The 27,937-nt window shown below is 48.0% G+C and overlaps 16 protein-coding genes and 2 non-coding genes across 19 annotated transcripts; 7 read left to right on the top strand and 11 right to left on the bottom strand.

Moving 5' to 3' along the window:
• Positions 1-10: 10 nt before the first annotated feature.
• FOIG_11523 (3-octaprenyl-4-hydroxybenzoate carboxy-lyase UbiX) lies at positions 11-873 on the top strand. The gene has a single exon (XM_031212094.1). It carries the CDS (start codon positions 153-155, stop codon positions 741-743), a length of 591 nt encoding a protein of 196 aa, XP_031058071.1. The 5' UTR covers positions 11-152; the 3' UTR covers positions 744-873.
• Positions 874-1,547: 674 nt separating this feature from the next.
• On the top strand, positions 1,548-6,451 carry FOIG_11520 (uncharacterized protein). Of its 2 annotated transcripts, XM_031212092.1 has the most exons (3): positions 1,548-3,633; positions 3,692-4,887; positions 4,942-6,451. In XM_031212092.1, exon 1 carries the CDS (start codon positions 2,226-2,228, stop codon positions 3,300-3,302), a length of 1,077 nt encoding a protein of 358 aa, XP_031058069.1. In that variant the 5' UTR covers positions 1,548-2,225; the 3' UTR covers positions 3,303-3,633; positions 3,692-4,887; positions 4,942-6,451. The 2 variants fall into 2 exon arrangements, with proteins under 2 accessions (XP_031058069.1, XP_031058068.1); XM_031212091.1 differs by having other exon boundaries at positions 3,692-6,451.
• FOIG_11522 lies at positions 4,786-4,901 on the bottom strand. Its single transcript, XR_004093443.1, has one exon. It is a non-coding gene; the product is annotated as a 5S ribosomal RNA (ribosomal RNA).
• On the bottom strand, positions 5,125-5,971 carry FOIG_11521 (uncharacterized protein; the record flags this gene model as incomplete). The annotated part of the gene is made up of 1 exon (XM_031212093.1): positions 5,125-5,971. One exon carries the CDS (start codon positions 5,969-5,971, stop codon positions 5,312-5,314), a length of 660 nt encoding a protein of 219 aa, XP_031058070.1. The 3' UTR covers positions 5,125-5,311.
• A 138-nt stretch (positions 6,452-6,589) lies between the features above and the next one.
• Positions 6,590-7,144, top strand: FOIG_11519 (uncharacterized protein; the record flags this gene model as incomplete). Its single annotated transcript, XM_031212090.1, has 1 exon — positions 6,590-7,144. Exon 1 carries the CDS (start codon positions 6,818-6,820, stop codon positions 7,142-7,144), a length of 327 nt encoding a protein of 108 aa, XP_031058067.1. The 5' UTR covers positions 6,590-6,817.
• Positions 7,145-7,225: 81 nt separating this feature from the next.
• On the top strand, positions 7,226-8,665 carry FOIG_11518 (uncharacterized protein; the record flags this gene model as incomplete). The annotated part of the gene is made up of 2 exons (XM_031212089.1): positions 7,226-7,688; positions 8,022-8,665. 2 exons carry the CDS (start codon positions 7,226-7,228, stop codon positions 8,663-8,665), a joined length of 1,107 nt encoding a protein of 368 aa, XP_031058066.1.
• Positions 8,666-9,142: 477 nt separating this feature from the next.
• On the bottom strand, positions 9,143-9,894 carry FOIG_11517 (uncharacterized protein; the record flags this gene model as incomplete). Its single annotated transcript, XM_031212088.1, has 2 exons — positions 9,143-9,833; positions 9,890-9,894. The coding sequence occupies 2 exons, from the start codon at positions 9,892-9,894 to the stop codon at positions 9,143-9,145; spliced, it is 696 nt and encodes a 231-aa protein (XP_031058065.1).
• Positions 9,895-10,564: 670 nt separating this feature from the next.
• FOIG_11516 (uncharacterized protein) lies at positions 10,565-11,741 on the bottom strand (the record flags this gene model as incomplete). The annotated part of the gene is made up of 3 exons (XM_031212087.1): positions 10,565-11,053; positions 11,144-11,509; positions 11,565-11,741. 3 exons carry the CDS (start codon positions 11,739-11,741, stop codon positions 10,565-10,567), a joined length of 1,032 nt encoding a protein of 343 aa, XP_031058064.1.
• A 1,400-nt stretch (positions 11,742-13,141) lies between these two features.
• Positions 13,142-14,272, bottom strand: FOIG_11515 (uncharacterized protein; the record flags this gene model as incomplete). Its single annotated transcript, XM_031212086.1, has 1 exon — positions 13,142-14,272. The coding sequence occupies one exon, from the start codon at positions 14,270-14,272 to the stop codon at positions 13,142-13,144; it is 1,131 nt and encodes a 376-aa protein (XP_031058063.1).
• Positions 14,273-15,104: 832 nt separating this feature from the next.
• Positions 15,105-15,809, bottom strand: FOIG_11514 (uncharacterized protein; the record flags this gene model as incomplete). Its single annotated transcript, XM_031212085.1, has 1 exon — positions 15,105-15,809. The coding sequence occupies one exon, from the start codon at positions 15,807-15,809 to the stop codon at positions 15,105-15,107; it is 705 nt and encodes a 234-aa protein (XP_031058062.1).
• A 785-nt stretch (positions 15,810-16,594) lies between these two features.
• FOIG_11513 (uncharacterized protein) lies at positions 16,595-16,939 on the top strand (the record flags this gene model as incomplete). The annotated part of the gene is made up of 1 exon (XM_031212084.1): positions 16,595-16,939. The coding sequence occupies one exon, from the start codon at positions 16,595-16,597 to the stop codon at positions 16,937-16,939; it is 345 nt and encodes a 114-aa protein (XP_031058061.1).
• A 17-nt stretch (positions 16,940-16,956) lies between these two features.
• Positions 16,957-17,790, top strand: FOIG_11512 (uncharacterized protein; the record flags this gene model as incomplete). Its single annotated transcript, XM_031212083.1, has 1 exon — positions 16,957-17,790. The coding sequence occupies one exon, from the start codon at positions 16,957-16,959 to the stop codon at positions 17,788-17,790; it is 834 nt and encodes a 277-aa protein (XP_031058060.1).
• Positions 17,791-18,016: 226 nt separating this feature from the next.
• Positions 18,017-18,902, bottom strand: FOIG_11511 (uncharacterized protein; the record flags this gene model as incomplete). The annotated part of the gene is made up of 3 exons (XM_031212082.1): positions 18,017-18,354; positions 18,541-18,810; positions 18,869-18,902. The coding sequence occupies 3 exons, from the start codon at positions 18,900-18,902 to the stop codon at positions 18,017-18,019; spliced, it is 642 nt and encodes a 213-aa protein (XP_031058059.1).
• Positions 18,903-19,993: 1,091 nt separating this feature from the next.
• FOIG_11510 (uncharacterized protein) lies at positions 19,994-20,515 on the bottom strand (the record flags this gene model as incomplete). The annotated part of the gene is made up of 1 exon (XM_031212081.1): positions 19,994-20,515. The coding sequence occupies one exon, from the start codon at positions 20,513-20,515 to the stop codon at positions 19,994-19,996; it is 522 nt and encodes a 173-aa protein (XP_031058058.1).
• Positions 20,516-21,023: 508 nt separating this feature from the next.
• FOIG_11509 lies at positions 21,024-21,127 on the bottom strand. The gene has a single exon. It is a non-coding gene; the product is annotated as a tRNA-Phe (tRNA).
• A 245-nt stretch (positions 21,128-21,372) lies between these two features.
• On the bottom strand, positions 21,373-22,340 carry FOIG_11508 (uncharacterized protein; the record flags this gene model as incomplete). The annotated part of the gene is made up of 1 exon (XM_031212080.1): positions 21,373-22,340. One exon carries the CDS (start codon positions 22,338-22,340, stop codon positions 21,528-21,530), a length of 813 nt encoding a protein of 270 aa, XP_031058057.1. The 3' UTR covers positions 21,373-21,527.
• Positions 22,341-23,021: 681 nt separating this feature from the next.
• FOIG_11507 (uncharacterized protein) lies at positions 23,022-25,214 on the bottom strand. Its single transcript, XM_031212079.1, has one exon. The coding sequence runs from the start codon at positions 24,779-24,781 to the stop codon at positions 23,105-23,107; it is 1,677 nt and encodes a 558-aa protein (XP_031058056.1). The 5' UTR covers positions 24,782-25,214; the 3' UTR covers positions 23,022-23,104.
• FOIG_11506 (uncharacterized protein) lies at positions 25,107-27,751 on the top strand. The gene is made up of 2 exons (XM_031212078.1): positions 25,107-25,513; positions 25,561-27,751. Exons 1-2 carry the CDS (start codon positions 25,430-25,432, stop codon positions 27,673-27,675), a joined length of 2,199 nt encoding a protein of 732 aa, XP_031058055.1. The 5' UTR covers positions 25,107-25,429; the 3' UTR covers positions 27,676-27,751.
• Positions 27,752-27,937: the final 186 nt, after the last annotated feature.

Below are 27,937 nucleotides of genomic sequence, written 5' to 3'. Positions count from 1 at the left end.
CTTCGCTTAAGAAGAGTCGCATGTCCTATCGGTCACTCATGAGCTCCATGTACTTCGTCGACTTAAGAACCTGAGAGCACTCTTCATCATCTCAGTTGCGCACCAATCTATCTTTGCCCTTCAAATTCGATACTACACCTTCAGAGATCAATATGGGAGAAGCACCAAGAAAGAAGATCATTGTAGCCTTAACTGGCGCGACAGGAGCTGCCATCGGCATTCACGTTCTCTCAACACTTCGACGACTCAACGTTGAAACTCATCTCATCATCAGTAAATGGGCAGCTGAGACCATAAAATATGAAACAGACTACACACCAGCTTCAGTGAGAGCACTAGCAGATCACGTCTACAACCCAAGCGACTTAGCCGCACCAATTGCAAGCGGGTCTTGTCACGTCGATGGCATGATCGTTGTTCCCTGCTCAGTCAAAACATTAGCTGCCATCAACGCCGGCATTTGTGATGACCTTATCACTCGCGCAGCAGATGTCTGTCTCAAAGAACGAAGGAGACTAGTGTTGTCGTTGAGAGAAACGCCACTGAGTGAGATCCACCTGCGGAACATGATGGAGGTGACAAGAGCTGGTGCTATTATTGCACCTCCTGTTGTCGGATTTTACACGAGGCCAAGCTCGGTGGATGACATATTGAATCAGATGGTTGGTCGGTTATTGGACTTGTTTGGCCTGGAAGCTGGGAACTTTGAGAGGTGGGAGGGAATGACGAATGGGAAATCTTGAGTGCAGGCTTTGTCAGTTTTGATAACTTTCTCTCAGGAATAAATTAATGGCTCGGGGCGCATAAAATAGGCGATTTGGTAAATAGGTATAGATTTGACAAAATATGAATTTAGGTCAAGGTCAATGGTAAATCTCAGTGACAAGCGACAAGCGATTTGTTTGAAGAAGTACCAGAGACAGGCATTGTTACCACCGAATGAACACAGGAGATAAGCAAGTGAAAAGTACTGGTATTGCAGCGGCATGATTGACCCTTTTTAGATCTGCGCGTCCACCAACTTTACGCGTTCAACCTCGATGCGCATCTGGCGTTGCACTCTGCAGCACAGGAATTCAATTTGCACAAGTTAAATAAGTTAGTATTATAAGATGCTTGCAGAATATAGCCACTAAATTTGACATAATAAGGCATGTCCCTTTCTCTTTTATGTTCTTAGTGGTGTTCATCATTGTCTGATTTGTGATGGCCGCCGTCCGTGAATATCTTTCGCTTCTTAATCCCTGTGTGAACTGAACTGCAAAAACATTTCGTCATATCACTCGGCAGACTTGTACTTGGTTATAAATAAAGAAACTTACCAGATTATGAAAAAATTTAAACAGATGCAGCATGTAATAAAGACTATTTACGTCACTCTCTCATAAGATCTACAGTTTCGGAGTGTTCATACGGATTGTGCAGGGTAACCTGATTTGAGGCACAGTTCGATATCTCATAAACACTGTATCACACACTGTGCTATAGCGCCAAGCCTTATCTCCACGTACCAACAACTGAACAGCCGAGCACACAGGTCATACGCTGCGAATCATTGCGCTTCCTTCACTTCAGACAGTGGCAGCATCAACCATTCTGCTGCTGCCTTTCTCGCGGTGGTTCATCTCAACTCTCCTCATCCTCTCATTATTCGAGCCTTTCTTTTTCTTTTACTTCTCTTTTAGTAGCATCGAAAGCAGCTTGAACCATTCCTGCTTGCCTGCTTGCCTTCATGCAGGTCATGTGACGACCCCACAATTTCTTCAACGCCATTCGCATTCACGCTCTGGCCAAAGGCAGCATCATCACCATCCTCACCCGACCAACGCCACGATCATTCATCAAGAGAAGCACCACTTCTTGTTCTTGCAGCGTGCTGGAGATCAGGAAGTCTTGCTGATCGCGATATTGCTCATCGCCCGACCTTCCCCACGCCCCGACGACAAGCACGTTCAGAGACCCAGTGAACCGCCACTGCAGACCGTTATAAAATTCCGACTTGTACCCATCGAACGTGCGCGGTGCGCCCTTCGTTGGAACAACCGGGGACTGTAGAAGGGACCTGGCTTGGACTCGCAGCGCTGCTGGAGCCCAAGCACGGTCTTGCAGTATTGCTGGAGACCACAGGTTGCCTGCTGGCGGAGCCGGTCATCTCTGCTCGTGTCTCGTTGTTGACGGCGTAAAGGTACGTTTGATGCTCACTGTGCCACTGATGGATCCCAGGAATGTCGTCGCTCACCTCGCCATGTCTTGACGTCGATGAGACTACGCCCGCCGTTGTTGAGTGGGAACACGATGGCGCAACCCACTGCTTCTCGAAGCCCGATCCAAAGATCGACAGCATCATGCTACGAATTCACCTGAGCGGGCTGTGCGCAACTGTCGAGCTGCGCTTTCCGATGAACTTGAAAGGAGTCGAGGGCATTTCACCTGTTGCGATCTCCATCGATCCCTCTTCCATCACATCGTTCGACTTCGCTTTTGCTTCAACGGCATCGGAAGCGGTGCAAGAGAAGTTCAAGTGTCCCGTTGCGTGCCTGAAATTCCAAACAAACAAGAACATTCGGCTCTTTGTTCCCACCGCTGCCAAAGAACCGTTGGCCCCTAGCCGAACACAGTCAGGGAAGGTCTTGGATGTTCTTCGCATGCTCTCTGCCGCAACATCATTCGGTATTTACGTCGACGCTACAAAGTTTTCCAAAGCCGAGCTCCAGTCCATCAGTGATGCCGCGAAACAGACTCGTTTAGCGCCTTTCCACAACCAATATCCTCCTGCAAACATCGAGGCCAAGGTCGTCGATCTCTCCCCGCAAGACGACGCGCCGCCAGCCTACGATGAGACTGGGTCTCCCCCGCCAGCTCCCCCAATCAACGAGAGGAAGCGCCGTCGCATCAGTAGCCCCGATGAGGCAAGAGACGAGCTCGCTCAAATTTGGGCCGAGCTAAAAGCACGGAGCGAGAAGGATCGACTGGTTCAGCAAGAACTTTCCACCCTGAGACAAGAGAACAGAAGCCTTAAAACAGATTTCGACCAGCTACGACAGCAGGTCACGACCTTTCGCAAGGACTTCAGCTCTCTACAACGTGATGTCGAGCAGCTCCAATGCCAGGATAAACACAGCGCTGATCTTCTGGAAAGTTACGACACGCGCCTGGTTGAGCTACGAGAAGACCTAGAGGATCTGGATGCCAAGGTGGATTCCATCCAGGAGCACAGAGACGAAAATGGAGTAGCGCAATCATTCCTCGACAGAGTTCGCAGTGATGTGTACGACGATATCGTTACACGTCTTACAAGTTGAACCACTCGGGTTATTCAGTAAACAAACCATACTCAACATTCATCCCGATGTTGCGTACTCGGCGCGCCCAAAGTCATGCCAGCATCCCCCCATTGCCTGCGTGGCGCTGGCCGAAGAAGAATTCGTCGACAACACTTCAGTCACCGCCGTTGTTCCTATGAGCACGATGATGGCATCCTCCTCACCTTCGATGGTTCCGCCTCCGACCGCGAAACCGCTGGGCGCCATGGCTTGGCTTGACTTTGCTGAATGGATCTATGCCACTCTATTGTGATACTGGTTATGGCGCGTCTGGTTCCAAGGGCTCGCTTGCACACATGAACCTCGTAATGTATGTCTTGCCTTTGCACCACAATAGATCTTGGTATATCCTGACTAATTCTTTACAGAGTGGTGGGATCACCCTTCACACGCCGACGAATCTAAGCCAAACACGCGCTTCCTCCCGGCCTCGCCCAGGTCGATACCCGGGCAGACAGTAGCCTACATCCACGAGTCTTAGTCCCCAATAACAGCGACGAACAACTTCTTCGCAACACATGTTCTCGTCCAACACGACCATCGAAAGAGGAGGCTTGATGGCCTCGTCATGGGCGATGCAACCTTGCCGAGCGGTTCCTTCGAGCATTTTACGAACGATGCCGTGGCTGGCCAACCCTGATGTTCCAGCAAATCTGACATATAAACGTTGCATGTTGTCTTTTTGTTGCAGAAAACCTTTTTGTATAAATACCCGTGAATGCTTGTACATAGTCGTTCTTCATATATAAGAACCTCAGCTACCCACTTTCTGAACAACTTCGATAGTCCTAGCCCATCCTGACTCCCGTTGGTCAACTGCTGCCCGTTTCCTTGTTCAAGCCTACAAATAATCCCGCTGCTTCGCGTCGTCCTTGCTTTGATAACGGGATCACAGCCATTCTCAGTTTCCTCCCCCGGCGAACATCGCGTACTCTCAGTGTTGGCAAATCTATCCCTACTGAAGACCAGACATCTCGGCTCAGCATAGATCAAGTGCGCAGACTTTAGTGGACCAAGGCTACATTCTCAAAACAATGCTTGGACCGCGAGATTCTTGGTCGGCACCTGTTCGAACGCTCCGGGTCACTGGCTTCACCATTGATCAAACCTAAACTGAGAGGTCCATTATCGACAGTGATGCCAGGCTCTGACGGTTGTTCATTCACCTCACTGCCCCCTTCTTCATAGCCGAAAGCAAGCTTACTCTACCCTGTTCTACATCTGTGACCACTACGCCTCCGCTTGGCTACCAGTATCGACTTGCTGGTGATGCCTGCGCGGCACGCCCGGTTAGTGAGGGGTTTCGTCCAAAACACCGTTGGCTCGGTTGCGTTGGCTCATGTCCCCACGGGCGACTGCATGGTCTGCCCATCCAACCATCTTCCGTCTTTCTACCAACCACGCCTGCGACGACAGTGGTAAAAGGACCAAAAAGAAGGTAAAGCTATCTACCACAGGCAAAAACATACAACAGCGGGGATTCGCTGGTCGTCACCGACCCAACTACTAATCCGCCCCTTACCAGCTTATCTATGGGAGAGCGGACGGGATCCCGAGTTCTCTGGTAGGTATGGTCGTATGTGACAGACGGTGGTGTTCTTTTGGTTGATATCCTCAGGCTGCAAGTCGAAGGCAGAGTCGTTGGCTTGCCTGTACCCTGGGAGCCAAGACTCGAAACTTGGTGGAGCTCCTCAGAGGTTGCCAGCCCATATTGTCTAGTCATAGCGCATAAGCACGCTCGACTCGGACATGATTGCTCGTGAGCCTATGTTGCACCAAGCAGGAACATGTAGTAGATCAAGTCGACCCCGTGTTTCTAACTCTGGTTCTATGAAAATTATCGCTGGCCTCCTAATAAGTTCTTTTAGCGCCTGAACCCTCTGAGAGCTACAGCCTCAGCCTTTGGATCGTCCGAAAGTCGAATCTTATGGCTTGATCTCAATCACCCCAAGATAGCCTCTTCCAAACTCCCTGTTATACCCCCCTTATCAATCATCGCATTCATAACAGTCCGCCAGATCGAAGAAATAAGGACCGAGGTAGAAGGAGGGCGGATTTATCTGGGCCTGTGTGCCCGAGTACAGGTCGCAACTAGTGTAATACGAAGCGAAGGACTTGCAACGACAGTCGTTGGCACAGGCGTCGGCGCAACCTGCCTGATCAGTTACTGTGGGTGAACCGATATGCCAAGACTCGTCGATCAACCATGGTGCGATCTGGAATCCAATCATACAAGCGCCGCTCTTTTGGATGACATGGGTGCAAGCGACTGTACATCCAGCCTCCGTGGTCGTAGTTGCTGCCGCTGTGGTTGTTTCAGCCGATGTTGTCGACCCAAAGACAGTGGTCGACTGCTCCTCCGTGGTCGACAGGGCTGTAGTGGTTGACAGAGCCTCGGTGGTTTCCGTGTCGGCGGTCGAGAGTGTCTCAGTGCTGGACAAAACACCTGCTGTAGTCTGTGCCTCAGTCGATGACAGCACTTCTATCGTTGAGAATGTCTCAGTAGTTGACTGCGTCTCCGCGCTGGAGAACGCACTCGAGAACGAGATGATAGATGACGATGCCAGCGATGGCTTGCAGGGCCCGGCATGAACACCAGCCACAGCCAACGCCATAGCAATCAACGCGTTCAAAGATCGGGGGGCCATTGTGCATAAGAATGACGTGAATGAACAAGAGTGACATCCTGCCAAATTGGCACCTTTTGTAATTCAGTCAGGGGCCGTTTTCTTTGACAGCTGGTAATTTCCTCGATTCGGAGCGTATCTCGAATGAGGCTAGTGTTCTGCACCTGAATGCTGCTACTCTGTAAAAGGCCAAGATACGAACATCGGCTTCAATAGTTTCTTCTAGCTCAGATTTAGACGTGGTGTTGAACAGCCTAAGATAACGGCTAACCCGTGAAAGTCGAACGCTAACAACAGCCAGCCGAACCACATTATCGGTAATGTTTGCGGGAGAACAGAATTTAAATCTGATTGTTGCCAGAGTGAACCTGAACAGTACTCTAAACCTACGAGAATATTAGCAATTCCGAGGCTGGTGGCTATCTCAAGTCTCAAAACATCATGTCGGTCCCATATTCTTTGAAACAAAATTTCCTGAAGGGTGCCAGAGTTCAAGACTATTCTTTAAGATCTTGAGAAACTTGAGTAGAGTGCGTCTCGTCAATATCTTCTGTCGCCAACACGGCAGGAAACACGGACGCGATTGTAAAATATTGTATCCCGCGCAATAACTTCCCTGTTCCAAAGATCCCGTTGTATGGGTATTTGACCAGAAAAAGCTGGATGGAACTTGGCGGGCTGCTTACGCTGGAAACTGCCGAAACCGGCCAATCACCACGATATATTGGATTGCCGATGCATCTGTATGTAAGTAGTTGCCTTGTTTGCTAAAGATGTGCAGCTTGCAAACCCCTCATCTCACCTCGACCTTTCCCACTTGCTTTTGCTGTCTTGAAAAGGTTGGCATCACGAACTCACCTACGCAGCATGGAAGGCGAACGACTCCTTGAAAAGCTATGGCGCGAGCCTACAGAAGAGAGTCTACAGTGCTTGCAGTGTCAGAAGTCATTCTCAGGCAGCCCTCTTATTCGTATATTCCGCATTGCGCAGGCAGGCCCGGGTCGCCGTGGTTCCAGCGCCCTGGTTTCTACGTCCCGAGGCGATATTATCCTCTTCGACCGACATATGGGTTGTGTGGCCAGCTCCAAGATCCCCTTCTCAGCAGTCTCCCATCTCTGGGATCCAAACATCTCAAAGGCAAGCAGCAACAAAAAACAGTTCCAGAGACGCCAGAAGCAGCTTATCGTGTTTTAGACATCTCGGCTAGAAATTTACAACGGAATCGAAAGACCGTGATACGAGGCCAGAGAACTCTGGTTACATAAGTGTGCCTCAATGTCTGATGCTCTGAGGAGTAATATCCTTCCCATCATGGATAAGTTCTTTAGCACAGCCGAGACAACTGTCTCGTACTTCGATGATGTGGGCCCGAATGTGGTAAATGAGCTCTGCAAAGACAAGCAGACTCCAGAACGCCTCAGTTCAGTCATATCAGTCTGCAACTCCAAGTGCTTCAAGCGCGTCTGGACCGCCATGGAGTTCATCAGAAGTGAGCGTGTCAGAATGATGACCAGCAACTATACTTACTTCCCCGACCTTGATGACCCTGCATTCCTGGGCCAGGTCTTCAAGGCCTGGAAGGATGAGGTTCGCCAACATGAAAAGGTGCATGATCTCGAAAGAAAGGTCCAAATGGGGAAGAATGAAGTCCCACGGAGTCTTAGTACACTGAAATCGGCAAAGTTACTCAAGAGGATGAACTTTGCCATGGCAACTGCTCTACGTTGCAAGAGAGGATGTAAGAACCGAATGAACTTCCTCCATGCGTTGAGAGGAATAGTTCGTGCAAGGTCCTTCGAACTACGCAGTTCTGATTTCAAGACGGAGTACTATCGAATTGCATGGGAATGTTTGAAAGTGTGAGACTGCTCTCTGCTGTTGATAGCCCCTTTTATGGGAGCGATCGAAAGAAGAGGTCCTGGCCACTGGTCTGCATTTGGCTACAGTCACGTATTCACTTAGCAGTTGGGATAGGAAGTGCATCCGCCAACACTGGGTAAATACACAACGTTTAACGATTCGGAGCAACGTATTACTCTTCGCATTGAAGACATTGGAACAGTTTCGATAGTTGGTAGACCAGAGCAAGGATCGATGATGCAAGCCTTCTCATCTGCCGCGAAGTTAGCTTTGGAGATTGATGGACCAGATGTCAGAGACTTTATTGCAACCCTGGGAAGAACTCATCCAGGGAATGCGTTGACCACCATGGAAATCTTGGAAGAGAAGAACGAAGTGAATAATGTGCAGAGAGTTCTGAACAAGCTCTTCAACTGCTCAGAAATTCCATCCTGGCCAACGGATGGCAAGGATAACATCAAATGGCTCCGAGACGTGCTATCCTTCTCCAAACTCAGACCTGGTGATGATCAAACTGTGCTGGGAGACAACGCAGCCAGGTTCGGGACAATCCACTGCAGACCGTATCATTACACCGTTGGTATCACTTGTACAGGATGTGATAGGATGTTTGCACATGAGATCGAGAGTTTCGTCTTGCAAACAGAGCTGCGGAACGCGAGAGCCTATCGCATCCCTGGTCTCAAGTATTTATGCTCTGAGAAGGACAGTTTAGCAATTTTGGTTTATGAGGATAAGGTCGTTGGAAGAATGATATGGGCCACGCCCGCTTGTGCATGTGGGAGGACAGAAGTGGTTACCCTGAGGATACCAGAGCTTTTCATGCCCCGCATTTTCGATCAACTAGATATATGAATAAAAAGTCAACCAGAGGGATGGGCAGCTAGCGCGAGAGAAGGTGTTCTAAGATTAACATGGCACTTATAAAATTATAACTAGGTTTTGCACATGTTATGATATACGGTTTATGATTTAGAGCAAGATACCGTAAACTCATCATAAAAATAGGAAACTACTAAAGTAGGACTGAGTTTGACCTGCCTCGTAGTTTCTGGGTTGTCTGTATATGTCGTTGCCATGACCTGCATTGGGCCTCCAAGAAGCTGCTATAGCTTCAAGGTATCGACATGTCGTTGTTCGTATTTTTGAAACTTGAACCGGTATGGACTTGTGGAAATGCACCAAGTCCCTATCTCCTGTCAAGCTCACGACCTACCGCAAGGTGAACGCAGTGGAAGAAATAATAAAAGCCACTAACAAGGCTAATTTATGATGATGTTTAGGATTAGGATGCTCCAAGTTAACAATATGCATAGGCTTACTTTAGGGCAGCTAGATCGAGTATTTGAGGAACCTTTCCAGCTCCGGTCTCCAGTCTCGCACAGGGTCATCAACGCCCAGACCAATGCCGTGTTTTCCGTCAGGCAATACCACTACCTGAACCTTTCGACCATGCTTAGCCATAGCATTTGCATAAAGATATGTGTTCTGAACCGGGACGAGTTCGTCATTAGAAGTATGGAAGAGGAACGTCGGTGGGGTCTTGTCCGAAACTCGGTTTTGTACGGAGAGGCTTTCAATCTGTTTGCGAGTTGGGTTGTTTCCGAGCAAGTTATAGCGTGAGTTCTCGTGGGTGTAGTCGTCCTCCATGGTAATAACCGGGTAGCTCAGAATACCGAAGTCGAGCTTTGCCTTCGGAGTCGTGAGTGTTGTTCCCGCGAGATGGCCGCCAGCTGAGAAGCCCATGACACCCAATTTCTTGGTTCCAGGGCTCTGCTTTCGAATGAGCTCTACCGCTGCAAGAGCTTCGTCCATGGGCGTAGGATATAGTGGCGGGGTCTTGATGCTGGCAGTGGTGTAATTAAGAACCCATGCATCGATGCCAAGCGTGTTGAGGTACTCTGCCGGACCAAATCCTTCGTAACTAATAGACATCACACTATAGCCACCGCCGGGGCATACCAGAACACCAACGCCAGTTGAGTTGGCGGCCAGAAAGGTTGTAAGTTGCTTGGGGTTGAGCCTAGGTTCAGGATTAGCACGAACGGCCTGACATATGAGCTTAGGATTTAAACTGACTTCATCCTGATATTTATGGAGTCAGTCTGGTCCGAGATATTAAAAGTTTCTTTCAAGGGATTTACTGGCCATATAAATAAGTGAGCTCAATTTACCCGGATCAGCAGATTCCACCAGCATTAAACCCAGATGCCGTGGATGAATTCTGGAGAAACTGGCGGGGAAGCTTAAACCGTTACTTCGGACTGTCTTGACCCGATGGCATGGGTCGCAAGGTCATCTTTTCTTGGTATTCATGCCGAGGCTTCAGGGAATCTGGGGTAGAGTCCACCAATAGAAATGTTCTGTTTGCGGGAAAAGGATGATATTCCGGATGAATTACATGGCTATGAATCACCACTAGTCATACACCCTTCAATTACGACGCCTATTCTGTACGTTAGGCTATCCCTAGATGTTGAGAGGCCTCGGGGAGTAAGAAAACTTAAGACTTTAGAAGAGAATGCTAAAATAAACTCAGTAAAAAGTCCCCTAAGCTTAGGCTAAATTACCTAAACATCTTCATCGCTTAGGGTCAAGGTCCTAAGTTTCTTGTCTCCCCTAGAGAGGGTTCCTGAGAGAACAAAAGACTATAAGAATTTGAGAAGGATATATAAATACTACATATTAGAACGGCATTGCCGCTGTACCGATTCACCACTTGGCAAAGCTTTCGTGGGGAGCGGGGACTCGCATTTAGCCGAACAGACCTCGAGCATTAGTCGCTCGAATAGCATTCGCCTTTCGAGGATCCGGGAATACCTCTTCAACATCCTTATCGAAAGCAGCAGCATACTTCGCAGCTGATGACATGGGTGTGAAGACAATGTCAGATCCCCAAACGATTCTCGTGTAATCGACCCATCGAAGTAATGCGGGAATGGCGTAGTTGACAGGCCAAGGTCCGGCAAGGTCGAAGTAGAAGCTCTCGGAGAGGGTTTGCTTCATAGAATCCTCTGTCAAGTTGAGACCAGGGTAAAGAGCGCTGTAGGTGATAATGCGGTCCAAGGTTGGAATCAGACCACCGCCAGCATGTGACATGATCCACTTGAGGTTGGGGAATTTGGTCGGCATTGAGGTGTAGAACAAGTCGGCAAAGGTGCGCGTTGTCTCGAAAGGGAAGTCCAAAGTGGGAGCAGCAAACTGTCGGACGGCCACTGGCCGGTTGAGAGCCTGCCACTGTTGCTACGAGATGGAGGGAGCAGTCTTGTCAATATCGAACCGCAGCTTGTTGAACTGAGTGCATGGCGTGGTAGGGTGCTCAAAGATAGTGACATTGAGCTCATTCAGTGCGTCGTAGATTGGCTCAAGATCACGATCACCGAGGTACAGCCCGTAGTAGTTGGACATCATGACGATTCCATCTGGCTTAGGGCTGAGCTGTTTGAAGAGATAGTCAATCTCTTTCAAGGAAGCCTTGATGTCAGGCAGCGGAAGTGACGCAAAAAAGCCAAACTGCTTGGGGTACTTGGCCTTAACCTGAGATCCATACTGGTTAACTCGACGAGCCAGCTTGATAGCCTTCTTCGTAGCATCCTTGGAGGGAATATTGAGGTAGACTCCGGGGCTTGAGATTGACAAAATCGACTTCTCAATGTTGTTTTCCTTCATAAATTGCAGATGAGACTCGGCATCCCATTCCTACTGGTGTAAGTTTATGCCTATCTCATGAACAGGTTATCAGTGCAGTACTCACGGGAATGCCGGGCATTCCATCTGGGCCAGGTACATGACCAGCCTCTCTCAAGGCCTTTGCATAGAAATTCGGAACAAAATGAGAGTGAACGTCGATCTTGGGCGACTTTTGGGGTGATGGTGTACTGCGGCAAGCAGTGACTGCTAAAGAGAAACTAAAGAGCGACAAGAACTTCATACTGAAAAAACGGGGATAAAAACGAGTGTTGCCAGGAAACGAGAAAAACCGTTAGCCTTGGGATCATCGCATTTACTTATGCATGTTCAACAATCCCGGAGTGCCAAGGGGAGGCAAGAAAACTTCAGACCTCTATTCTCAGGGACAAGAAGACTGAGGATAATTTAGTATAGGTTTAGTGGGCCTTAAGGTAGATATTTCTGGCACCTTGATTTAGCGTCAGGGGTTTTCTTGCCCTGAGGAGTGTCCATGAATCGAGTGGGAAGCTGGAAATTGGTGTCGACATCAGGGACGGGACAGAATTCTACGTTCCAACCTGAAGATTGTCGAGCAAGGTTTCTCAATATCTTCAGCCTATTTTATTGGTAAGGTTTCGAGACATAAGCACTAATGTTCCATCAATGCGACTCTGTCTTTAAAACAGGGCGATGCTTGGACTGTGCCCCAAACTACAGTGGGCTTCAGAGGATCTTCGGATCGTTTTGATTCTTATCTTGGCGGTATTTTCTTATCTAAACGACAAACCCCAGTCGCCTTAATGGGGCAGGCCAGGCAAGGCAGAAAACTTGGGACCTTGATCCTAAGTGACAAAAAGACTTGACTAGTTAGTTCTGGCATGTGAGTCAAGGGCTAGTCAAAGGTCCATACGGAGTCGGGAGGATAAGATGCACAATACTTCCGTAACTCTGATATCCAGTGCAACGGCTCGATGGGAGCGATAAAAGCTCAAGGTCTTAGCAAACCGACCCGAGGTCAAAATAAGATAACCTCTTCCAGATAATATTACTGCAAAATGATGCGAATACTGTCAAAGGGTCGCTGAACTTTTGGCTTTAGGGTCGTACTTACCTACCATCAGTGCCACGGTATCATTGGGACGGGACGGCGTTATAACATAATGCCTAAGTGTAAAGGATGAGAAACTACGCTCTCAATTTGATCTACATAATTCAAACAAGGACCATGGGGGCAAGGTCCGACTTTACCACATCCACGATGATGGCGCAGTCCCAAGCAACCTCTTCAGCGGCCGAACAATACGCTAGTGAGCTTCTATCCTGACGCTATAGACGACCTAACCCAAGGAAGTGTAGCCCTACCCAAATCCTCCTGGAATATTTCTTGGTAAGTTTCTATCTGTTCTATAAATATTGTTGACTTACAGCATCTCTAAGCCAAGTATTAACATAAAATAGTCTAATCAGTACCTATGTAATGGTCTCTACTGCTAAGTCTTTAAGGTCGAGCTTGACTAGACATAAGGACTCTGAGCACTTTCACTGATGCTTCTAGTAGAAGAAGGCCATGAACACCAGAGTTACTATGATATTATGTATATTCCCCAGTGGTAGAAGTAAAATGTAATACTATTCTTAAAACCCCATATATATTTATGCTATTTAGAGCCCGTAAATTGTGTACCGTCGAAGGTCCAACATACGAAATTTACTCCAGAAGTATCGCCCTCGGCTCCATGGCTCGTGAGCTGTATCATCTTTGGGGTAATATTCCGGTGTGAACCGTTCAAGGCTGTACCCCAGCCTACCATCAGGGTCTGGCATATGATCCTGGCCACCTTTGCAAAACCACATGAAGCTATTGAGAATGAATATGCGCAGATCGCCGTCGGTGTACTTCTCCGCAATGCGCAAACAAACATAGCCCTGCAAGCACAACAGAGCAATGTACCGCAACTCCTCATTTCGAGTCCTACCAAGAAACCTCGTGGCGAGTGCGAGTTCAGAGTGAAGAGGTTCTAGTGTTTGTCGTGGCATTTCCAGCTCAAGTTGTTCATCAACCTGGCGAATGAGTTCACCATAGCATTGAAATATGAAACAGAAGATGGACAGGCAAGAGCCTTCGATGCCGTCATCCTCTTGGTGCCCCGCCGGGAAAGACTTTTCATTATAGATGGGTAAAAGCATCCCTTGCTGTAACTGTGTCTGATGTAATAGAAGCTTATCGTAAGCAAGATGGTGCCGTTGGATTTCGAAGTCGAAAAATGCCTCCTGTAGACGCTCCAGTTCCTCGATAGAAAGGGTTATAGCTTGGTAGGGCATAACGTCAGGACTACCGAAGCAACGTGAGCATTCCCTTCTAGAGTCTCCCTGGATCTTGTTCCACGCATGGATAGAGTATCTTGAGATAAAATGGTCCATTTCATTGTTCAGGCTGCTGAGTTCACAGAGTAGAGAAAGGTTGTACCAGTCCCTGCGATTTAAGGGACCGTGGCTTTCTGCCTCGTGGGCCCTTTGCCTCGCTTCTAGAGGACTTAAAAAGACCACGTTGCGCATAGTTGACCGTAATCGACAAATAAGAACGGCATCTTCCAGTAGCTCGTCAGTTGGATACATCCGATTGAAGGCTTGCAGGGCTGGGTCCAAGAGATTTCGGCGATGCTTCTGGAATAGAAGCAATGCTCTGGGATAAGAGAATGCGAATGCCCTTATACTTATAGGGGACTCCAAGCACTCCATAACCATGAGAAGTATCTCGGTTGGGAGACTACACAGGGGCGATATCGAGTTCATATTGATGAATGAAGATGACATGCAAAACCATATGTTGAAGAAATGAGAATTGAGAAGAGTGGGGGGTATAACACATCTCGTTGGTATTTATAGATTTCTTGCATGAATAAGGTTCAATAAAGGTCTTTGTTCTTGTCACCTCTTAAAGTCAAGAGATTCGGCGATGAGTCATAATTAGTCACAGGTACTAGAATAGAGCCTTGGGAGCTGAAACTGTATTAGAGAAAAGTGTTATTCTTGAGCTGTGGCTTGGTTCGGTCTTTACGGTATATCGTCAAGGTTTATACAAACTTCACAACATGGGCCAGGCTACATGCTCACACCAAGCATTGGACCAGCATTCTGATTTATAGCGAAGGTTTATGATATCTCAACGACATACGTCACGGTAAAATGATAAAAAGCTTTAATTACCTCAGGCCTTTGGAAGCCTAGGTTTGGTGTGTGGAACACTAAGTTCTCTGTGGTGATATAAGCTCTCAGTCACAAGTCTCAACTGCCAATAACACATCTAGCTCACAACTTAGACATTATGTCACAATGCCTGACCAACTGATGCCACATAAATGCTGAGATTCTAGAAGGCAATGTGTAAATAGCCTCAATAAAGATAAGTCTCCCAATCTTTGCATAATAACAGGCTTTCATGACGGCTCAATCAGCAATCTTATTTGCAGCTGTCTCGGCCGGCATTCCAATAACCTCTATTGGTGCGTGACGAGGTGCGTGCTAATAGAAGCTAAGTCTTTCTCTTGTCGTTCTGATGTATTCCATAACTTCTATGATCAACAAGAACTACTGGCGGCTGCGGCACCTGCAGCGCTGGTGTTACTTAATATGCCACCCTCTTCGCGCTCCTGAAAATCGTAGATAGACAGCAAAGTTGTGGTGGCGCCATACCCAAACATGGGCCGGTATCCATGTTGGTTTGTAAAGTTCCAACGGCGTTGAGGCGGAAGCTCCTAGTATGGCTTGTAAAGACTGCCATAAGCTGGCCATTTGGATCTAACAGTTTGAAGTTATTGCCGCTTGAGCGAGAAGCTTCCATAGCATCTACAGCCACGCTGTTGCCCTTCGTCCAGGCCATTGGAATGGGCTGTCCCGTGTCTGGGAGATTAAAGGTACATGTCCAGCCGTACTTATCTTTTCCACGGTACAGCATTTCTGCCCACCGAACGTTTGATGGATCACCAAGACCAATGCGAAATGTCTTCTCTTCGCTATTGTAGTAAATGCTTATGTTTGGGAAATAACAAGCAGCCATTACGATCCCCTCGGCGTTCAAGACTAAGTTGGGGTACTTCTTCTGATTGTTTGAGATGGCAAGGTTGTAGGGTGCAGGACCGTCGGGTGCATTGTCAGGCCTGCACTCGTAACGGTGGTGGAAAGAAGGCTTGGTGATTTTGTGCCGAGTTCGCCCTTGGAATTGGCCTTGCATCCAAGCAGGCGGCGGATGATAAATGGGACTGCTTTGAGGGCCTATACATGGTATGATGCGGGGAGGTGGAGCGTACTGCTGGGGTTGACAGTAGGTCATTGCTAATAATGTCCGTTTCGTTACGGATCCACAGGCTGAGCACCTGAAAAGGGGAATTCTCAGCGCTGTGTCAACTGTGTGTGCTGGAAAATGACATCACGACCCCCAAGTGACAGAAGGTCTAGGACCTTTTAAGATAAGGTGATCGGGATTCAGTGGTTTTGTTACGCGGTAGCCCTACGGATCTGCACTGTTGCTTCCAGGGATGCCATCGCTTCCACGACTCCACAAGAGAACCTGCCTGCGATTGTAGCTCTGAATTGACGAGTCAACGCGCTGAACATGACGCGGTGGTCGTGAGGACAAAGTCACTCGTCTTTAGTACTCTTGCCGCGGAGTATTGATCTCCTAACAGCGCCTTTCGCAGACTACATGCCTTTATTCCGATGTCACCTATGAATCTGGAGCCCGCGCTGCTTAGCTGAGCCAATCACCTCCAGTGTTGGGCGGGTGCGCGATGCGATGGCCTGCGGTCAAAACCTGGCAGGCGCTGCCGAATAACACCTGCCAAACAAGTCGCGGTTACCTACCTGAATCACGCACACGAGCTCGTGTAGAAGTTCTTTCCAGAACATCACCAGAAAGATTCTTCAACTTTCCCCCAGTTACATTCTTTTCGTCTTCACACCAACCCGCCAGATTCGAGCAGGTTCTCATCCATCAAAGCGCCGCCCGTGAGTCTCCCAAACACTTGTCACGAGGTTTATTGACTTCTAGTTAGGCAGACTCGCACCATACCGCCGCAACGTGCCGTCTTCAAGAAGCACCCACCGTGCACGCTGAACATGGATCAATCGAGAAAAGACTTCAAGAAACTGGTTTCGGAGGTGAAGAAGGAGCTCAGACGCGAAATTGACGAGGACAGAATCGCTTGGCTTGACAAAGAGTGGCAGGGGCCAAACTGGCTCCCCGCAGATGTCGTGCGGCCTCACAAGCCTTGCCGGAGTGTTGTCCGATGCCTGAAGAACATCACTGAGCTTGCCATAATGGGAGAAATCGCGTTATCTTCTCTCTGGGAGCCTGGCGGATTTATCAGGAGTGTTGTCGACCAGGACCTTCCACCAGGAAACCTGCATTCAGATCGAAGCACAAGCATCCGAACTTTACACGCCTTACCAAGAAGATGGTGATGCAAGCACACAAGAACATGGTATCATCGATGTGCGGAGCAGGAAATGACAGCAGTTCGTCGTTAGGTAATTCTCCCTACCAGCTGGCTGAGGTCGACTGCCCAAGTTTTCGAACTGTCGCCACGTTCAAGTCACTGGCTGACTGCGATACAGGTTCTGCGATAGAAGATGACTTCAGCCAGAAAGAAACCATCAATTCACAACTGAGTTCTCCTTCCTTCGGCTCGTCAACCGAACAGCAGGTTCCATCTCCCCACTACGAAACAGCCGCATCTACAGAAGATGATAATCGAGTTTCACCACGAACCGCAAAGCAAGCCTTGGAAGATGACGCAGACGAACCATGGGACTCGCCTCGAAACAAAAGTCCTCGCCTCACGATTAATGAAGTTCTGGGGAATCTAAGTTCTGATCGGATCGAGACTGCCCGTCTCCTAATGGGCATCGAACTTGATACCGCCTTTTCGGTCAAAAGGGACGCCAAGAGGGCACTGATGGATCTGTTGCGCCACGACTGCTCTGTGGCAGGAAACCAAGCCGAAATAGTTCAGGCTCGTAATCGAAAGCAACAAGCCGACGAGGCAATCCTCCAAACTCACGAGAGACTTCATGGACCCAGTCAAACCCTGGCCGCGATGAGTAACCTCAAGAGGACCTTTGATGCGCGTGCCGTACGTGTTCTCGAGTTTGAGAACGCTGAAGAAGTGACACAAGCATGCAAGGACAGGCTGGATAGAGCGCAGGTGAACCACGAAGCTGCTTTAAAGTCCAACCCGATTGATTATTGGTACTTGGAAGCAGTTTGGGGTATGCTCATGAGGGCTGAGGCACATGACGAGGATATTCAGTAGTATTTCATATCCCCCTTTTAAGATGCTCCGTTTTATGGAACGAGCTGAGTCAAGGTGGGAAAGATGCTATCTTTAACGGGGTAGTCTGTTGTTCGCAACCAAGTATGGAACCAAAGATGGACAAAGTTCAGGTAGTCCCAAGCAAGTATCGTCATACAGTACCATAATGCATATGATCAGAACTCTTCTAATTTGTGATAATTGAATCTCGGCCTACGTTGAGGAATCATGCCATCAGAGTCTTCCGCTTCTCCAACCAACCATCGATAACCCCAACCTCCGCCTCGCCATCCATGAAGCCGTGTACGTAGGTCGAGCCGACGACCATATAAAATTCCCCTTCAACATCAACTCTAGAGTTGACCTTGCGCAACACCAAAGGGACTTTCCCCCCATCAAGGACAGCCACAACATCACCCTGCTTCGCAGCAAAGCACCTTGCTAGAAACAGTGCGTTATCCATGACCGAGAACATGAAGCCGACAGAGCTGTAATGATGTGAGATTTGGCCTTCAGTGTCAAATTTAGTGAGATCGTCATCGCCGGCGGGCTGGTAACTGAATCCTGACCTTGAGTATCAGTTGCCAAAGTGTAAACGGTATGTTTGGAGGGTGCTCCATCCCCCTTTCAACATCTCCTGGTTTCCAACATCAATTCTCTCAATTTCAGTTTGTCTCAATCGACGCATTCTGGGAGACAGCGTGCAATCCTTCACCATTGTTCGTCAGAATGCGCGAATGGCAGTCTCACCTGTTGCTATTTCTTTGCCGCCGACTTTCGGGGTAAACAGATGGTCCTGGGGTTGCTCAAGGGCATCCTTGCCAAGGTACAGGTTCATGACATCGAAAGCCCCAAGGTCTTTGATATCCTGGAGAATAGGTGCAACTGTTCCAAGAATGGTGCCTTGTGTGACCAGAATATCTTCTTCGGGACCGACAAGTCGACATGGGGACTCGCAGTTCTTGATACCAGCATTGAGTATGTCGCGCTGGGAAAGAGCATCGGTACACATTGCGGACGCTTACTATGGTATTCAGCAACCCAAGATGGCAGTTCATGCTGGTCCTCTTCGACGCACCCCAGCAGGTAACAGCAAGATGCGCGCCTGCCATATGTTCAAAAGCGGGACAGAATGAGGCGCAGGTGAAGCATGAGTGTCCAGACTTGTCCCGGACATCATCAGCTGTCATCCCAGAACCATCATTCTATCAAAAACAACTGTTTCATACTACTGTCTACACATTACTACTACCCGAAATTACAATGGTTACAAGACACTTTAATATCAACCCTTACCGAGGTAGCCATTCACAGTACAGTCGAGCACGTCGACACCGATATGGCACATATACTACAGACTGGCCCATAATCACTATCGAAAGGGCTTATAAGGCTTATAAAGTATTACAAAAGCATGAACAGCAATATATCGATGCTATAAAGCTTTATAAGCTTATAAAAGGCCCTTTAAGGCTTTTATCAACACAAGACCTCACCTAGTACAAGGACTTACTTTTAAATACTATTAATATCGCTATCCGGTAAGCCTTAACCCTTATTTACTTACTTATAAGCTATTTATAAGCTAATTAAACTTATAAGGCATTGCAATACACGAGTCAGGTTTATAAACCGTTATCCGTTAGCATATCAAACCCTTCAAGGGCGCCATGAACATGAAGGCTATACTAGGGTTATCCAAGGTCGTATTAGGGCTTAGGAGACAGAACTACGATCTTGCGAAGAATTAATTCAAAATCACTAATTAGGGGTTAGGGGAGTAGGGTTAATAAGGTTAATATAACTATAAGGTTACAGGGTTATAAAGCTTTAGACAAAGAAAGTCAAGGGTATTAATTAAAATAAAAACTTTACTAAATTCTTTGTAGTATAAGTGATAATAACTACTCTTGCAGTTGGTATAAAACACGTTAAAATATAACTCGTCTTTAAAGAGGTTCTCTAGAACATCCCAGCTTAGCTTACTATTTCTAGACATAACGGTCAACCGCGAGTCCAAAATAGGTTCCTGCATAACCTACAGCTATCTCCAAAGTGTCTGTTATCTAACGACAGCACCAAGCATGCACTGAGAGCCCGTGAGGAGACGATAACCGCCTTCTCAGTACTGACCTTGCAATTTTTTCAGAGTCTGCGGGTTCTTCTCGGCTATGTCGCGCATCAAGTTCATGTTATGTTTTACTCAATTTTCTTCTTCTTGGAAATCTGGAAGACTGCAGAGCTTATGGGCCTTGCCATGCATTATTAAGATCATTGGATCTAGCCATGCGATATCTCGTTGGCAATTCAAATAGATTTCGTGCAAAAGAGCGACTTGGTGACCCCGCTCCTCGACGTCTGACTGATTGATGCAGATTGCATCGACCCAAAGAACTCGTTGCTGGTCATATCTTTGCTTTAGGCATGAAAGGATGTACTTCAGACTTGGTGTAATGAAGAAAGTATGGTAGTTGAGAATTATCGGCTCCGAGAAATCAGGCTCTCCCCAAACATAGGATAGCGCCTCGTATGCTGGATTCCCAGATGGGGTGTTGAGTACGGCGTGTGAAAGGGTGCAACGAATATTTACATCTTTATCTTCAGACGGAAGAAGCGTGAGAAGTCGGATTTCTTGCCGTGTGTTGTCAAGAGGTTTGTAGATCGCCGCGGATACTTTGCCGTTCACGGACATGACCTTGGGCCCGTGATCGAGTTTCTCTGTCATTTTGAAGCATTGGTTTGAACAAAGCCCTTGCGCTTGGGTTGAGGTTGAGAATGAAGCACTGATGTCCTTAATCAGCTCTTATGTTGTTAATATGGTGTTGAGGGTAAGATTGGAGGACATGTAAAAATGGTGCGCTATGAAGAGGCTGTGAGGTCTCTAAACAGGGAACAGGGATCTGACTGAGCTCGTCCCAAAAATTAGATACCTCAGTGAGGAAGAAAATTCCCCTTAAACCAGGGTGCCAAAATTAACTAATCTAAAGGTCTAGGATAGGGAAATTAAGTTGCCCAAGTATCACGCCATTTTTAATAGAGGCCTCGGTTTTTCTTGCTTCAATTACACACTACACGCGGTCAGGGTGAGAGCTTTAGTATAAGACTAGCGCAATATGTTGCTGTTTGAGGCCAGGTTGCTCACCGCCCTGTAAGCTCACGGAAGTGGCCGTGCTGATGCAAGAGTCGCATGGTTTGCTAGGAGTTTTTAGCGAGCAAGTGCAAAAATAAGTTGATGCGGTTTGTGTGGATCGAACACACGACCTTCAGATGTCACTTGATTTGGTGAGGATTAAAGTTTGACTTCAGTCTGACGCTCTCCCAACTGAGCTAAACCCGCTGACTAATGAGTTAGAGTTTTGCTATTCTCTCCATGCACTTGAGGGGAGCATTGACAGTCGATGAAATGAGCGAATCGGTGTCGGAGAAGATGATAAAGGTATGTTATGGCTGGTGCTGTCTTGAAAACTAGAAATATGTCAAGTAATCATATCTGAGTGAGGCCTGTAGAACTTAGCATGATTCAACTTCAAGAACTAAAAGTGCACTCACTGACTGTGGTATAAGAACAAAAACGAGGGTATAGCAAGACGTTTCAACATCGATTATCATCTGAGATGCCTGCACCGTCTTAGCCTAGGACGTACGATGCATCAGCCTACTGCTCAATCTATGATACCCAGGTTCCAGCTCCCAATGCTTAATCCAATCCTCAAACCTAGTAGTCCTCCCATTCGTGATTACCTTTGGGTATAACCACCATCAACAACCAAAGCAGACCCAGTAACAAAAGAACTTCGTCCTCCAGAGAGATACAAAACACCATCAGCAATCTCTTCGGGTGCACCCATCCTCTGCATAGGAACGGCTGTTGTGATTCGCTCTTGCATAGCCTTCAGCACCTCGGGGTTCTTTGTGGTCATTGGTGTCTCCGTGTATCCTGGGCAGATGGCGTTGATGCGAAGTCCCTCTTTAGCGTAGTCCTCCGATGCTGAACGTGTGAGGCCAATGATGGCATGCTTGGCAGCTGTATAAGATGTAGACAGTGGAATACCAACAACGCCCTGGATGGAAGAGAAGTTGACGATCGATCCGCGCTGCAATTCCCTTCCGTTGATAGATGAGCGGATGGGCTCTTGCTTTAACATGACTTGCGCAGTAGCTCTAAGCACAAAAAATGTTCCAGTAAGGTTGATGCTGACAACACGGTTCCAATCAGCTGTATGAGCAAAGGCTGCACCGCCTTGATGCTTCATGGCAATACCGGCTGCATTGACAACATAGTCGATGCGACCATACTTCTGTGCAACGTCTGCAACAATCTCGTTGATTCGGTTCTCATCTGTGACGTCTGCAGAGTAGATCTCAATCTTGAAGTCCTTTTTAGGTGACAATTGTTCCTTTTCAATCTCGGACTTGACGATTTGCAGAGATTCAAGGTTGAGATCTATGAGTGCAATACCGGCGCCGCCATCGCGAGCAAATGCTCTGGCGCATGCTCGGCCGATGCCTGAAGCACCTCCTGTGATCAAAGCGTAACCTGGAACATCCATTGTGATAAAAGTATTAGAGATGAGGGATTGGTGATTTGACAAATGCTTGAGATAATAATGATTGATATTGATGTCTATCTTTTCAGCATAGAGTCGCTCTTATACACCTATAACTATTCCATCCGAATTGTCCCACGTTTGACAGGTCCGCGATTCGGCGACCGATATCCGTAGCTAATTTGGAGAAGCTTTCCTCGTTTGACGTGGAGCGTGATCGCTATCTTGGGCTCGCCCCACACTGATCAGCCACCAGATATAACTTTCCTCTTTGAAATGCGGGGAATGCATGATAACGTATTCGCTGGATAGCCTCAATCTGATGAGCAGATGATAATGGGAAGGCAGCTCCGTGACAGAGGGTGGACTTGAACGGAGACATCTCGGGAATTTGTGATGAATTATCACCGAGTGACTTGTCTATTGACCAAATCAAACTGTTCCAGCCATGACTGGCACTATAGGTTACCTAGGTTAGATGCTTCCAGATAATGTCTGTTGCAGAATGTGCTGGCGACAGCTCGTCAAGTATAAACTTGTGGTGTCTTACTGTAATTATCGGAAGCTGCATAAATGCTAGTGAAGATATCCTTATAAGTGTTATGATGTGTTTTGCCAAGTCATATTCGTCAATTATATGACCATGATCACAATTGCATAGATTTCCCGTTATGAGCAGTATTGGTGCATAAAAGTCTCCCTCGAATACTGTTGCATGGAAAAGAATAAGTGCTTTTGCAAGTGAAATGAAACTTGATTACCTCTATCTATGCAAAAACAAGACCCTTGTAGCCCGACTTCTTGACCTCCGCGCACCGCCTTCGATACTCTCCAATGCGACCACTATATCGTGCAACACTTCTAACATTTTTGCCCTTGACGTTCTTGTTCACGCCTGTCATCCAACTGTCAATCTCATTCATAAGAACCTGGCTCTCACTGCACTTCACCACATGCTCGGTCCATTGCTCAACGGCGTCTTCTGTTGGCTCAACGGAAGTGTAACCGTTGTCCTTGCAGTACTGCAGCATATCTGAGATAGCTTGCACACCGTGCTCAATGTTGCGAGTGGCGTTACCGAACGGCTGATGGGGACCGAGAACCATGAACATGTTTGGCATCGAGGGAACAGTGATGCCCAGGAATGTTCGGGGTCGATGGTCAACCCAAACTGCTTGGTCGCCCTTAGGGCTGTCGCTCGTTGCGATCAATGGTCGGTTCTTCTTGCCATGCCAGTCGATAGCACTGAAGGCACCGGTAATCGCATTAAATCCAGTAGCGCAGATCAGAATGTCAAGATTGTGCTCCTTGCCATCGGAGGTCAGGATGCCTGATGGTGTGACACGATCAATGGGCGACTTCTTAAGATCAACAAGGTGAACGTTTGGCTTGTTGAAGGCTTCAAAATAACCACTCTCCATAGGGACTCGGCGCGTGCCAAAACCGTGGTCTTTGGGAATAAGGCTCTCCGCAATAGCAGGGTCGTTAACTCTTTGTCTGATCTTCTCAGCCATGAAGTTTGAGTACAAACTGTTGGCGTATCGATCGGTGTACGTATCAGAGAACACGCCCAGCCACTTTCCAAAACCAGGGGTGTTGTAGAGCTTCTCCCAGAGCTCTAGGCGTTCCTCTTCCGAGACCTCAAGAGACTTTCGAGGGTCACCATGGTGCATGAAACCAGATGAACTCGTTTCACAAATCTTGAAGATGTTCTCATAGTTCTTCTTGTGCTCGGCCATTTGCTCAATGGTGATCTCAGAGTTGCGAAGAGGAGCGGACCAATTGGCTGTGCGTTGGAAGACGCTGAGAGACTCAACGCCCTCCACTTTGGAGACGGCAGTTGTGATTTGAATGCCCGTCGCGCCTGTCCCGATTACTCCAATCTTCTTGCCCACAAAGTCGCGATTGATGTCGAGATCCTTGGGCCAGCGAGAAGTATGAAAGAGCTTGCCGCTGAAGTCTTCGATACCTTCAATTGCGGGCAGAGTGGGCGCAGAGAGGAAACCCATGCAGCTAATGAAGAACGTGGAGACGTATTCGTTACCAGCTTCATCTACAAAAGTCCATGTGTGATCAGCCTCACTCCATGTAGCCTTTGTAACACTAGTGTTAAACTGAACATCCTTCTTGAGATTGTGCTTCTCAGCAAAGTAGGTGATGTACTTATGAGTCTCTGGCTGGGGCGAAAAGGCCTCCTTCCAGTGCCACTCATCAAGAAGCTCCTTGTCGAATGAGAAGCAGTAAGACAGCGACTCAGAATCGAATCGACATCCGGGGTAAGAATTCCAGTACCAGGTGCCCCCAACGTCTGGAGCGGCATCAAGAACCCTGATACGCCATTCTGGGAAGCGCTGCTTGAGTTGGTAGAGTGAGCATAGGCCAGAGAGACCTGCGCCCAGGATGAGAACGTCGAAATTGCTGGTAGGCTGAGGTACGGAACCCATTGCTGAAGGTGTGAATGATCCGATGTGCGACGGTGTATGGAATTGTCTTCTTGCTTCAACTTGATGCAAAGTGCCAATGTCAGTCGGTATCTATATATCTTGAGATTAATGATTCGATCGTGTAATGTCGGAATTGCCTTCACGTTTTCTTCTCAGCCAATGACCTGAACAGGATAGTCTGTTCGACTTTCCTGTCATGCTATCACACAGTGAAAAGGGACATGTCTCGCCACCAGATATAACTTTCCTTTTACGATGGTGGCTTCGATAGTGGAACATTCCCCTTCCAATCACAAGTTTGGATGAAGTAACGACGTTGCAAAGTGCGGGGAGAACCTTATCACACGCGATAATCCGAAGGACACGAGATCAAAGTGCGCCCTGTAGGAGCCAACTACCAATACGAACTGGAGGGCTTCTATTTCCGCTGACCTTCCATCACTCTATTCAAGGTTTCATCGTCTTCTTAGGATAGGAAAGTGTCCCCAGGAGAGGGATTGATACCGATAACCGAAAGGCGGGGAAGCGATTAGCCTTATCTCACTTCTCCACCACGGGGGGACTGCCGATGCCTGCATCTTGCACCTTTACAAGTGGGCATTCCCGGCTGAGAAGAAGGTCTCGTCGAGGAGACAGCTTCTCTTCACTATGCCTCCTTCTGTAGGGAAGTCCACAGCAAAGGCCAAGCGGGTCCCAGGACGGCGGACTCGTTCGTTTGGAGGATGCGTTACCGTATGTTCACTTACTCAAACCCGTCATTCCAGACTGACCCTTCCCAGTGTCGCAGCCGTCGTGTGAAATGCGATGAAGGACGTCCTGGATGTTCTATGTGTAACATTTCGGGTCTTGATTGCGGCGGTTATAGTAAAGACATTTTCTTCGACTTTGACGATCCCTCGTCAACAGGAATCGCGCGATTTCGAAGACCACTATTAACGGACCAAGAACGAGAGCGTCTGAGCGAACAGATTGCGCAAGATGTTCCGCCAGAGCTAGCGGGTTGGCATCTTTCTCAAATTGACGAAGAATCCGAAAAGGCGTCTCCAGACCTTCAGATCTTCAGAGGACCTTTTGGGGCTTTTCGCATTGCGCAACAATTGTCCTCAAACCCCTTGGGTACTTTGAACGAGATAAATGAGGACGCAATAGAGGGTCCACAGGTTCACGGCGCTGTTGAAGAAGATCAAATACTACTTCCTGACTTCGATGACGACGTGGAAGTTGTCGCCTCAACACTCGACTTTGCGACTGGAACGACTCCTCGAGATTCTCAGCATCAAATATCAGCGGAACATAACGCGCTTATTCCTCGTACAGATTGGTTGAAGACGCTGGAAAGCTTTCCTGTGAGCAGCTGGCTGGATCCAGGACACTTCGATCTCCCCGACTGGTGGGATCCCGTGGCCATGGGCATTGAAACTGCCGTGCCTTGGATGGGTGAATCAGCCTCTGCGCAGAAGCCTCCTTCATCATTTGCACGGTCTTCTACAATTGAGCTTGGATCTCCAAGTCTTTACCTATCACACCTTTCGCCTAGCTCAGGCTCTGTGTCATCACAAATTGACACAGATGTACCGCGCGACGCTGTGTTACTAGTGAAGCATTACGCGACAATCGTGCTTCGAGGCTTAACTCCATACCGCCACAGCAAGACACCATGGCACGTCCTCTTTCTGCCTCATGTCAAAAGCTGTTTAGCGGCATTGACCCTTGGCGAGAAGATGGACCACGCAAGTCTATGTGCATTCTACGGCACATTATCAATCAGCGCCTTCAGCCTTGGAGGTATTCATGGCTCCACCAAATGGCTAGACCAAGGCAAGGCATACTATCAACAAGCCCACTTTCATGTTTGTCTTATGCTCAAGACTGCATATGATATCCCCAAGACGGCAAAATACAAGTCCATACTCATGGCTCTTTTGACCATGGTCCAGATTGCCATACTCTCTGGCAATCGGGATGAAGCCGAATACTTCTTCCTGGAAACGGAGAAGTTCATCCGAACAAAAGGCCTGAACCGACGCAAATCTCGAAAGGTCAGGTTGCTACATCACTGCTATGTGTTTGAGCGTCTATCACACGAGAGTGCATTTACTCAAAGCACACTGAACTTGGATCATCGTAATCGCGTCCGCGAAGCGATAGAAGCGAGCGGTGCCAGTGCTTATAGTCAGGATAGCTTGTCTTTCCGTCTTACCACGTGGAGTAACTTGGACCAGGAGATGCACAAGGTTAAAGGCCAAGAAGAGGGCGAAAATGACCTTCACCTTCAACATCCGGGAATATGGTCGGCTACGCTTTATCCTGAGATCTTTGGCGTACCAGAGCTCCACCTCTTTATGCTTTCGCTGGTCATCCGGCTTGCACGAGAGAAAGAGCAGAACCAAGATGAACTGATTAACTCTGGCCTGACATTGAAAGAGTTCATGGCTCGAGCAAAGGCTGTTGAGCGGTGGATAAAGCAGCTGCACGTGCTTCGCCAGTCAATATGGATGGTTGAGGCGCCTGTTGATCCAGAACACCAGCAGTCCGTCAACCTGTTGAACAGCTTGGCCGATACAATGCAGCACGCGCTTTCTGTGTATTTTTACCGTAGGATATATGATCTGGACCCAAGCATGCTTCAAAAGCATGTTCTTGGCGTGCGCGACCGACTCCTCGAGTTTGATGCATCGGATGCTGGAATGGGATACGGATCTTTGAGACTGATATGGCCTGCTTTTGTTGCAGCTTGTGAGACTGATGATAATGATATACGGGCGTCTTTTGTACAGTGGTTTGAATGCGCTGCAAAGCGAAGTGGGCTGAGAATATTTACGGAAACGAAGGAACGTATTGAGCGCATATGGATCGGGAGGGACAGCACCGATAGACAAAACGGGTTCAAATGAATAGGCGAAATCGGAGACAATATAAAATAGCTCCAACATGAACTGGCAAGTCTCATCTTGCATGCTTCCATCTGTGATTATGTGACGTGTCCTCACTTCCTTCGCTGATAGCCGGTGATCGGTCCATTGCACATGGGTAGCAACAGAGTGAGTTCTTCCAAGCATTCCGCCACCTGGGATGACTTTCCACTTCCAGAACGGCTTATCACCTTGCCATGCGGGGTAAACTCATCACCAATGGCCTTTCATTGATATACGTCAC

The sequence above is a fragment of the Fusarium odoratissimum genome (genome assembly GCF_000260195.1).
Source record: "Fusarium odoratissimum NRRL 54006 unplaced genomic scaffold supercont1.22, whole genome shotgun sequence".
Classification (NCBI taxonomy): Eukaryota; Fungi; Ascomycota; class Sordariomycetes; order Hypocreales; family Nectriaceae; genus Fusarium; species Fusarium odoratissimum.
This window is presented reverse-complemented; position numbering and strand designations above follow the sequence as displayed.

What these genes read in the sequence shown, in the direction of transcription:
- FOIG_11520 (XM_031212092.1), top strand. Translation starts at nt 2,226, where the DNA reads ATGTCGTCGCTCACCTCGCCATGTCTTGACGTCGATGAGACTACGCCC.
- FOIG_11523 (XM_031212094.1), top strand. Translation starts at nt 153, where the DNA reads ATGGGAGAAGCACCAAGAAAGAAGATCATTGTAGCCTTAACTGGCGCG.
- FOIG_11507 (XM_031212079.1), bottom strand. Translation starts at nt 24,781, where the DNA reads ATGGGTTCCGTACCTCAGCCTACCAGCAATTTCGACGTTCTCATCCTG.
- FOIG_11506 (XM_031212078.1), top strand. Translation starts at nt 25,430, where the DNA reads ATGCCTCCTTCTGTAGGGAAGTCCACAGCAAAGGCCAAGCGGGTCCCA. An exon ending in CGTTTGGAGGATGCGTTACC is followed by an intron (nt 25,514 to 25,560) that starts GTATGTTCACTT and finishes GACCCTTCCCAG; the next exon opens with TGTCGCAGCCGTCGTGTGAA.